The 11,295-nt window shown below is 47.2% G+C and overlaps 1 protein-coding gene across 1 annotated transcript; it reads left to right on the plus strand.

Annotated features, from left to right (window-relative positions):
* Window positions 1–5,882: 5,882 nt before the first annotated feature.
* On the plus strand, window positions 5,883–11,285 carry LOC104158574 (transmembrane 9 superfamily member 4-like; the record flags this gene model as incomplete). The annotated part of the gene is made up of 8 exons (XM_009696262.1): window positions 5,883–5,996; window positions 7,608–7,707; window positions 8,110–8,278; window positions 8,359–8,488; window positions 9,541–9,664; window positions 10,513–10,631; window positions 10,772–10,883; window positions 11,202–11,285. Coding segments are annotated over 8 exons (952 nt in total), but the record flags the coding sequence as incomplete, so codon positions are not given.
* Between the last annotated feature and the right edge of the window lie 10 nt (window positions 11,286–11,295).

Here is an 11,295-nt window from a genome sequence, read left to right on the forward strand (position 1 = left end):
GCAGCAAAACCGGCTCCGTTTCCACGATTCACGGCGTTGTCTGGGCAGGAGGGACGCGGGGCCGAGACGAGGGGGCTCTGCCGGGGGGCGCGGGCGCGGAGTGAGCGGAGACTTTGGGTGCTCTCGGTTGGAAGGAGCACCGGCCGGCCTTTTCTTCCCCGTGCAGTTCTCTCGAAGGGATGTGTTGGCCTGAACCAGGTGCTTATGCCAAGTAAAGAGGCTGTGGCCTTGTGTGCGGTTTTCACACGTGTTTGGCAGTGATTATCGGGTTGGGGTGCGAGCAGCTGCTTTACCTCCTTGTGTCTCAGCATCTATATTGTTATTATTGAGTTATTCCCTGAATCCTCGGAGAGCTGAAGATATTTCTGGTGGGAATTTGCTAAGGTAGGTGAGCATCAGTGCCACATCACGGAGGAGAAAATGAGCTGCTGAGACGTTAGTTATCTGCCTGAAGTCTTGTAGTAGAAAAAGGGATTTTCCTCTTTGCTTTCATAGAAGGCGATTTCCTTGATAATGTGTTGTAAGAACAGCTGTATGAATAAGCGATGTGTGCTGATACAAAGGTTGCTGTTGGCCAGGGTGGGGGATGAGAGGTAATTCACGTAGCGTAAAGATTGGCAGAAACTGGAAGGCAGATTGGAAGAGTGGAGGTTTGCATTTATTTTGCTTTAAGCATCTTCATACTCTGCTGGCTTTCTCCCAGGCAGGGAGGAGTGAGTATCTGAGCTGGCTTTGAGAGCTGAAGATGATCCTACTAGGAATTTCCTTGTAGCCTTCCCTTTTATGAAAGGCAGAGAAGACTACTGACAGCTCTCCTGGTGTCAAAGGAGCTCTCTGAAATCAATGTGAATGCAGCACTTGTGTCCTTTCGAAAGGCTTTCAGTGATTCCTCTGAGTGCAGGGGTAAGCTGGGCAGAGATGCAATAAAGATGAGCTTGTCCAAACAGTTGTCAGGAACGTCTAACGGGGCAGCCCTCGAAAAAGGGGGGCAAGTGTCAGGCTGGCACTGAAAAGCGGGTGAAGAGCGGGTGCTGTTAGCACTGTGTGTGTCCTGTTAATGTGCCTGAGGGTAGAATAAATGTTACATGTGGGAGAGAGCTTTAGTTTGCTCTATTACTTGTGGATTTTTTTTTCCTCCCACAAAGTAGTGGGTTATGTCTTTCCTTCTTTTCTGCCACCATAGTAAAAAATTTTGGTAAGTGGAACAGGATATCAGAGCTTTGTGAATCCGGCTGGACAAATGGCGCTGCATAGGGTGTGTTTTCCCTGGTTTTCTTCGAAAATGTCTTTGAAAGTTAAAAGCTCTTGATTATGGCTGCTTGATGTCCCTCTTGCCATTCTCTGCAGAAAAGAAATGAGATGATGTTCATCATCTCGTTCGTAAGATACCCATCATTGTCCCCTCCTACTTCCTTTTGCTCCCTTTGAGCAAATACTATATTGTGTTCTTAAGTTTACACGTGGATTGCGAAACTATAAGACCTAAACCAGCTCTGATACAGTACCAGCCCTATTAAAATGCTTGCAGAATGTTTGAAATTGCTGCTGCTCAAAGGTTTCTTCACGTCGTCAGTCTGTAGAAAGCGCTTGCCAGTAACCTGAGCAGGGATGTCCCAGAGGTGAATGGCCGGGCCATGGGCCCTCTGGGTCATGTTAGTGTGCGTTGGCAGAGTGCCACAAGGAAAAGCTTGTCGGCTTCTGTTTCCTCCTTCCCTTAAATAAGTGTTGGACTTCAGAATCTGGCAGTGGTAGCTTCAGGGACCACAAGCCGGAGGGAAGCACACACATATGCGTGATAGTGGCATAAATGCAGATTGTAGGGTCTCTTCACGCTTGGTCAGGCTGGGATCTAGCTAAACAATTCCTCTATTTTGGCAATGTGTTTTGTAAAAGTTTTGTGAATTCTCAGAAAATGGCAGTGTTGTTTAAGTCTTTCTAAATGAGATAAATCGGAGACACTGTCTCCTGGAATGTTTGCAAATATCGGGTCTAGTGATAATTATCTAGAAGTACCTTCTTGGAGAGGGTTTGTGTGCAAGCTTCTGTTCTTGTTGCTGCCCACAGGACAAGAAATACTGTTAGAATGGCTGCAAGGAAGGTTTGATTTATTCTTTATATAGGTTATTTTTTATTTATTATTTATATAGGTTAATTTATTCTGACAGCTAAGTGCTTCATTCTAAAGTTAATTACAGGAACAGATTTTCAAAATCTTTCAAAAGAGATCCCACAGACTTCAGGATAGATTCTGTCGCCCTTAGAGGATGGATGTGCAGAGTTATGCAACGATGGGGAGAGCGGCTGGTGCCGCTGCCCGGAGGGGTGGTTAGCGTAGCTGTGCTGGCAGTGTCCTGCCCGCACCGTGCTGGGTAATCCTGGGGTGATGCTCGCTGCTGGGTCTCGTGCCGTGATTTCCCCGGGCTACTTTCCGCCGGTTTGAGAGAGGAATCCGAGTGTGGCTTCTGTCGGGGTCTGGTGTGCAGAAGGAATATAGTGACATTTGAAATAGAGATTTTGATTTTTTTCTTTTTCTCTTTTGAGAGAAGGAGGTTTGCTTTCCTTCAGCAGGCTTTTTGCATGCGATAGGTCACTTCAGCGCGAGTAGTGCTTCTCACCAGGCGCTGTGGTTTGGGGGACAGGGGCAGGAGGGGTTGATTGTGCTTCTGCAGTTACTTCTCTCATTTAGGTCATATTTGCCTACGAAAGGGTCTCTTGCAAGTGTGTGTCTGCATGTACGCATATATTAAAATAGTAAGACTTAGTCAATGCAAATTATTTTTGTCTGCGTGCAGCTGGGTTTTTCTTGATCTGGAGTTGTGCATATTTGTTGTGCTGCTTGTTACTTTGTTGTACAATTTCCTGGCACCTCAGATGCAAGACTGTCATCTGAGAGATTTTCTTGTGCATGTGTTTTGAAATGTAAATAATTGGTAAAGGCCACGAAGGCGGTATCTCCTGTCTGCAGAAAGTCTGTGCCTTGCCAGGGCTCTGTGACTGAACTAAAGCAGAGCTCTGTCCTGCGAGTTTTGACCTTGCACAGGAGATAACTTAGCTTGCAGGCATCTCCCGAATGAGATGATTGCCTGGCCAGGCCCATGCGTTATGCAGATGTTTTGGCATGTGTCACTCTTGTCATTATAAGCCACTGCCTTCGTCTGGAGAAGATGAAGCGCATCTGTCAACACGAAAGCAAAGGTCCTGATAAGAAAGGCCCCGGCGTCAGCCTTCTCATGAGCTGCTGGGTTAGGAACCTGCACTGGGCATTTCCTTCAAATTTCGCTGCCAAAGCTCCCCCAACCTGTTCCATAGCAGCATTCCCATTTCTTGCTACCAAATGTTTTGTTCCTGGCAAGGCTTTCCATAGTCCCCCTCTTGTCTTTTCTGTTGCCTGGTGCTGCCTGAGTCATCATCATCTATATGCAAAGAGCCTGATTTCTGCCAAAGGTGTCATCAAAAATTTCATCTTCTGCATGCTTGTATGTCTCCTGAGCGTCTTCCAAAGTTCTGTCCTTATCTTGTCATCTTGCGAGCCCTTCCAGGCAAGGATGGCACCGGTGTGATTTTGGGTTTTATTAGTATTGCGCCGTGTCTGTATGACACAAACGAAGTGAGAGAATTGCTACAGGTCGCTGGCCGCTGTAGAGCATCGTGTAGGACAAGACTGCTGTTTCCTTCCAGTGCTTCACCTGCCTGGGAGACCTTTTCCTACTCGATCAGAGAGTCACAGAGCACTCTTTTACGAGATTGGAGAACGCAAAATTTAGTGAAGCGTGGGAAACAAGCCTTACATTGTTTCAAGGTAGATCAGTATTGAAGTCCAAGCAATTTTAAAAAGAGTGCTTCCCAGTTGCTTTCCAGATGAGGCTTTTTACCTGCTCTAACTGCATTAAGCTGTGCTTAGAATGGATATGAAAATCTCCCATGTAAGCAAAAAAACCCACATCTGATAATATAGTATTAACACATTTTATGTAGATGCCTAGCATTTGCATCTTAAATACATTTTAGATTTTAAAACTCCTGATATGTATGACTTTTCTTTTTTATCCTGCTTGATTCCAGTAATTCTGGATGCTCTGTTGACCCTCACTGGTATCTAGGCCAAACGTACCTTACTAGCCTCGGAATAAGGCAAAAGGAAGGTGATGAAGAGGAAGGGGGTGTGGGGGCAATAAACACAGATTATCTTGGAGGTTTTTTTTTTCTCTTTCCCCTGACTCGATGAAGGATCCCTGTGACAGCTGCTGTTTGTCCACACCTGGCTTGTGAATGCCAGGCTATTGAGTGTTTCCTCCGGCGTTGTGAGCCTGCTGACTGTGCCCCGTGGCCCTGGCAGCCTGTCCCTTCCATCCCGGCAGAGCTGTGCTTTTGGCAGTGCCCCTGCCCTGTGCCCAGAGCTCCTGCCAGCCGCTCTCCGTCCCCGGATCCCAGCTCCCCTCCGCCTTCCCCGGGGATCCCAGCCGACAGGGAGCAGCCATGCCGGGGGTGGCTGTTTGGGACAGGCTCTGCGGGCGGCTGCTGGGAGCCTGGAGCTCGGTGTGCGTTCTTCTCTGCTGCCGGTGGTATCCGGCTCGTATCCGCAAGCCGGCCTCGGCCTCGTGTTTAATTCCCTCGTGGTTTGCCCAGAGGGTGTTAATTGGTGGGAGGGTGGTGCTGAACCCTGGGCCCCGCTGAGCCAGAGCAGGCACCAGGCTGATTGTGGCTTGTTTCAGTCCAAGCCCGTCTCGCTTGGTCAGTCTGTTTCCTCTGCCTTTTCCCTTCTGTATTTGTCTTCCCAGCCCTGATTGCAGAGCTCTTGCTTGTAGGTGGAAGGGGAAGAGGTCACGGAGACCGACTCTGCCTGCCTTGCTGAGGACACGCAGGGGAAGGCAGCAGTTGGGTTTCTTACGGCTGCAGCATCAGCTGAAGAGCTGTCCCAAACCACGGTCTGGGTTTTGTGTGGTTTTCCAACGGTGCTGTACACGCAGGGAGTTGAGGAGAGTGAACTGAAGCTAGTAATACAATGAGATTACACCAGAGCTGGTATTCTAATCCAGCCAAGCTGCTGCTGTCTAATACTCTTTAAAGCTCGATTTTCATTTCACAGCCTTGGTGCTCGTGCTCCAGCCGGGCTGGGTTACCCGAGGTAATGGTAGGGACTGAGGAAGCAGCAAAGTCCATGGAAGGGTTTGCTGATGATGATGGTGCACGGGGTCTGGTTTGCTTTGGAGCCTCTGTGGAACCGTTGGAACTTTCCAGCCTGACCCGTCTCCCGCTCCCTGAGAAAGGGGTGAGGACTTTTTTGCCATGTTAGTGAGCTGTGCTGGCCCGAAGGGGTGAGGAAAAAAGAGTGGAATAGGAGGGAGCGGGGATGTGACCATCGCTTTGGATGCGGCCAGCGGTTAGTTTGGTGTCAGACCTTACCCTACGCTAACCACTCCACTGCTGGTAGTCGTGTGTGAGCATCAGTCCGTAAGCGGCTACAAGGTAATTCCTGACGTGCGGCGCAGACAGAAATCCAGTGCCAGGGCTGCGGCCCTCTTCTCTAGTAATCCATGGAGTTTTCTAACACAGAGGTGTTAGATGGGTGGGAGTAGAAAAGTCAGATGACAGCCCGCTAGATGAAGCATGTTACAGATAAGAAATGCGTTTTTCTTGTGGCTGAGCAAAGGCAATGTTTTCCTAATTGCAGATGAAGAGACAGAGAGACGCAGAGTGGAAAGTGACTTGATGAGAGTCACAAAACAAAGTTAAGAATAGCTTTTCTGTATTGACCTGGTGTTTGATCACCTGACTGTACAGCCTTTCTAGTGTCTGGGCTGAACACTTTCAGCATTGTTGCCCATCTCTAATGTTGTTCCCACGTTTCTGTTGTATTTTAATGTTTCTTCTCCTTTTTGCAGGAAAGGCCAAGGTATGTGCTGGTCTTGCTGTTGTTGCTGCACAGTACAGACTCCTTCTATGTACCTGGTGTGGCTCCTATCAACTTCCACCGCAATGATCCTGTAGAAATAAAGGTAGGAGGAATTTAGATCGAGCTGTTAATCTGTTTGGTTTGGGTTTTCTTGTGTTTTGTTTTTTTCCTTTTTTGTTACATGGCAGCTAAGTGGGACTAGAAAGTCAAATTTGTGTATCCCATTACTAAAATTTTGGGGGCAGATATTTTCTCTTTTCCACAACATTCATGCAGGGTGCTGGGGATAAGCAGCCCTCAAGTGGTCACTGTTGTCATCTTACCCTGCAGTTCCCAACATGATTCCCTTTCTTGCTTCTGATATCTTCTACCAAATTCCTTCAGCAGTTACACCAAAGTCCTCAAGCTGTTGCTCTATTTGGGAAGAGAGCCCTCTTTCTCACAGTAGCTTTGCAGTGAATTTAATCAGAGATTTTTCTCCGGCATTATACTGGCTTTCAAAGAGCTTATAGAAGGTGGGCCTATAGGTGGTAGGTGAATGGTAGAATAAAGAAGTGGTTTGAATCAGACCTTTTTAATTTTCTCTTCTACCCAGTTTGCTCATGTGGCGTCTTCAAGTCAAGTGAAATCCATGATAAGCCCTTTCCAAGTGCAGGCATTTGTCCTTGAGCGGTGCAGATCTTACAACCCAGGCTTGCTGAAGAGCTGTTCCTGTTCCTGATGGAACTGCTTCACCCGTACAGGAGGAAGCCAGGCTTTGTTTCCAGACATCAGCAATTTATAGCCCATTTCATTTATTTTTCTAAAGCTGTGGCCTCTGTCTCAGCAAAATCCAGCACCCTTGGGGATGCTGAGGTTGGCTGCTCCCACAGGAAGCACAACACAATTTTCTCTTTGGCCACAGGCTGCCAGACGTAGGCTATTTTTAAGCAAATGAGACTTGCCTGTGGCTACAGTAAGCTTCCGAGAAGAAGGGAGTATTGGAATGGCTGTTCTCAAAGGGATTTCATGAGCCAAATGCTTCCTCAAGTGATAAGGCAAGTCAGCGTGTTTGCCAGCACTCTTCCAATAAATGAGCTTGGCTGCATTACAAAACACTTCTGTTTTTTCACAGCAGCTGTGGCCTTGGCTATTATGGTATGTCTCTGCACTTCCCTTGTGCCGTGGGATTTGTGGGAACTCTCCAGAAATGTTTGGGTTTTGTCACCATCCGTTGTCCTCCCAATCTGATGCCTCTCTGGTTTTCCTTACAGAGACCAAAATTGTTGAACTCTTCCTGTCACTACAGCCCAGACCTCTAGGTCCAGTGTGACATGAATTATTTTTTTTTTTGAGGAAATAATTGCAGTGTGGTATGAAATGTGACTCTTCAATCTCTTTTGAGCTCTTTGTTGTTTTTAGGACTCCACAGGGTCATGCATTTGTGAAACCAACCAATCCACCATGCTTCTTTCTTCAAGTGTTTGTCTTTGTGAATGAATTGCTATTAAATTGTGGTGTAGAGAATGTACAACTAGGAGTTGTACAAAAGGAAAGAAAGCTGGAGCTCTTCCAGGAACATCTGTCTCTTTTTTTTTTTTTTTTTAAAAAGAGCTTCCAAAAGTGAGCTTTATGGGAGGTGTCTTGAAGTAAGCTTCAGCTTCTGGCTGAAGCTGAGAGGATAGGAAGCTATCTGAGTTCTTTCATGGGAATAATCCTTCCATTCTTCCTCCAGGCTGTGAAGCTCACCAGCTCGCGAACCCAGCTACCATATGAGTACTACTCGTTGCCCTTCTGCCAGCCCACCAAGATAACATACAAGGCTGAGAATCTCGGTATGTATCTGTTGAACAGCGCGTTCCCTAGCAGTAAGTGGGCTGCTATTTACGAGCTGCATGAGGGTATGTTTACAGGAGTAAAAGCAATTGCAAATGTCATCTCTAATAAATTGTTTGTGGAGAACCTGCTTCCTCTAATTTGTTGTATGCTGGCTGTTTGCAAACTGGTGCATATATTGGAAAGAGGAGATGCCTTTCCTGAAGGAGGCCATGTAAGCTGCTTCAAAAGTAGTGCTTGACACTCCCAACAAAATAGCCAAACTGTCCTTCGGTCTTATCCTTGCGTCTGTGGTAACAAAGGATCTTGCTGTCGTCACTGCAGCTGTACAGTGCGCTGCAACCCAGTGGTGAGATCAGCTGGGCAGTCTTCAACCCTGCCCTTATTTTCCTCTTTTCCAGGTGAGGTTCTTCGGGGGGACCGAATTGTAAATACACCTTTCCAGGTTTCCATGAACGTGGAGAAGAAATGTGAAGTTCTGTGCAACCTTCCCAATAAACCAGTCACTCTGACAGTGGAGCAGAGCAAGCTGATCGCCGAGCGGATCAGGGAAGATTACTATGTCCATCTGTGAGTCATCTCCAGTGTGGGGTTGTGTCAGTGGGGATTCTGTGCTGTAGACAAATTTGATCTGAAATCTGTGTTTTCAGCATCGCCGATAACCTCCCTGTGGCAACACGGCTGGAGTTTTATTCCAATCGTGAGGAAGAGGAGAAGAAGAAGGAAAAGGATGTGCAGTTCGAGCATGGATACAGGCTTGGGTTTATGGATGCTAACAAGGTAGAGAATCCAGATGCTCTCTGAAGGGTGCCTGGAGGAGATCTGAGTGTCTGTCAGAGGGTGTTAGAAGTGTACCAGAGAGTATCAGAATTGGGAATGCGACCAAAAAGTTTTCTAAAGAGTGGAAATATGAGAGAGGGGTCTCTTATCGGGAGAAAGGGATGGGTGCTGGCCTAGTGGTACGACAGCTAGGAGTCCTAGCTTTGACTCGCTGTATAACGTTGGACAAAGTCCTGCAGTGGTTTCCCCTGAGCAGAACAAAGGCAACGGACCCCAAAGGCTGGCTCATTTTTGACAGTCTTGGAGTGTCTTGTATTTAAGAATTTTTTTAAAAAAAAAAAAGGGGGAAAAAAAAAAAATTGGTCATTTAAGGGAGGAATTAAGAGCTCAGCTGAAACAACATGAGCACATTCCTGCAGATATTTTCTGTGATTGTGTGCCCTGAGATTAACTGTTTGACTTAACAGACGCGTCTGTTTATCCTACTCAAGTGTTCAGTTGCACACGCAGCTCTGATCACTTGAGCATACGTTCTTAGGGGTGAGCAAACCTGCTGTGCCAGCTGGGCATCACTGTACTTTGTTCATGTAATAGGTGATATAAGAGCCTTTCAGAAGTGTACGCTTAGGACAGCCGTGGGCCCCCACGGAGTCTGGGTAATGTATGTCTGCCTGGTAGAACAAGCAGGCGGGAAACTCGGGGCTGTAGCTCCTGAGGTCTTTCCAACCTAAATTTGGCGATTCTGCTGCCACTGAGTGCATGGTTGAGATGTGAGATATAATGATGTTTTCCAGGCCAGAAATAGACCAAAACATTGTCCCTGATGCTTGGAGTGGTTGAGGTGTTACCTTTTCAACATCTCTGTTCTCTCCTCTTGTTCTTTTAGCCTTGGAACATGTTAGCCTGATCTTGCTCTGTAGCACAGTGCGTCTGGGAACAGTTGTAGTCTTCAGTTTTCTTCACTGAAGCTGCTTTCTGCAGTTGTTGCTTCTCAGCTTTGCCTGTCCCTCCCTTGGGATGCTAACATTTTATTTAATGTCAATCTGTTTTAGTTCTACCTGCACAACCACCTCTCCTTCATCCTTTACTACCACAGAGAGGATGTGGAGGAGAACCAGGAGCCCACCTACAGGGTTGTGCGCTTTGAAGTGATTCCCCAAAGTATTAAACTAGAAGGTAAGAGACTCTTGGGGAGGGGAGCAAGGGAAAATAATCTCTTGTAGGGCCAAGAGTTGAATGCCGCTGATGTATCAGGGTGCCAGTTGTTGCTTCCGTTATGGTATCGGGGCACAGAAATGGGAGAGTCCAAATTATAAGAACAATAAACCCCTTTGTTATTAAGGAAGTACCAACAATGGACAGATATCCTTAAAGTGCAGTCCATGGAAAACTAATTCATATAAAAAGATCTGAGTTTGAGGTTTTGGGGTTGGATTTGTTTGCACTGTGTCATCTAGCATGAAATATGCATGGCATCTAGCTCTTGTTGTGGCCCAGATCTACCCCACTGGGACAATATTTGCTAGTCTGGAGACCCACAGAATGTTTGGAACTGTTCTAGGGAGACTGATTTTTTAAAAATAATGGTTAGGGGGAAAACAGTCCTACCTCAGTGACAGGCATCTCGAAGGGAAGCTGCTCATCATGTGTATCCTCCCATGCAACTCTCCTCTGGCAGCAGCAGGCTCTGCTGGAGAGGTCTTGTTTCTCAGCGGGTCATGTGGAACAGGGGATTTGTTCATGGTCTGGATCCTTGGCTTCAGAGCCTCTGGCTTTTATCCTTTCAGTTAAGGAAAGCCCTGTGCATAGCATTCCTTAAAGTTTGTTAATGGTGCTCTGCTTCATGTCAGAAGAAGAGTTTTGCATACTGCAAAGCAGGTGAGAAAGGAATGAGTGCTTCCCCTGCAGTGTTGGGAGTAATTGCAGCCCAGTGCCTGAAGGGTACCCGGGGCCAGGATGATCAGCTGGAGAGGTGATGCCTGAGGGAAGGGCTGACCTAGTGTGTGCCATGGTTTCCCTTACAGACTTGAAGGCTGATGAGAAGAGCATGTGCACCCTGCCTGAAGCTACGGGCTCTGCCCCTCAGGAAATAGATCCTTCTAAAGAGAACCAGTTGCTCTTCACCTACTCTGTCCACTGGGAGGTGAGGGAGTAATGGGAAGCTGGCAGGCAGCTGACTACCCCTGGCTGGCTGGCAGTTGGTGCTCCAAGTGTCTGTCACAGAGGTGTTGTGGAAGATGCTGGGAATGTGCTGGTATGAGAAGAACTTTCCTGTTCTTTCAGGAAAGTGACATTAAATGGGCTTCCCGCTGGGACACGTACCTGACCATGAGTGACGTGCAGATTCATTGGTTTTCTATCATTAACTCGGTTGTGGTCGTCTTTTTCCTTTCAGGTGAGTGAGAAGTGTGGGGTGAAGAAAGCTTTATCATTAATCTGCAGGGAACTGTCTTTAAACCTCAGCTGCAGGTGGCTTGAGGAGGATGTGGCCATGTCTGAACCTGATCAGAAGGGGCAGGAAATGAACATTGGGACATAAAACCTTGCGGTTCAGACAGCACCCCATGGGGTGACTCTTCAATGGGTAAAAATCTGGCTGGATGGCTGGACCCAGAGAGTTGTGGCCAATGGAGCTAAATCCAGTTAGTGGCTGGTCACAGTGGTGTTCCCCAGGGCTCAGTTTTGGGACTGGTGTTGTTTAACATCTTTATAGATGATCTGGGTGAGAGGATTGAGGGCACCCTCAGTAAATTTGCAGATGACACCAAGCTAGGTGAAAGTGTTGACCTGCTTGAGGGTAGGAAGGC

This window comes from Cariama cristata, unplaced genomic scaffold (assembly GCF_000690535.1).
Source record: "Cariama cristata isolate BGI_N322 unplaced genomic scaffold, ASM69053v1 scaffold39062, whole genome shotgun sequence".
NCBI lineage: Eukaryota > Metazoa > Chordata > Aves > Cariamiformes > Cariamidae > Cariama > Cariama cristata.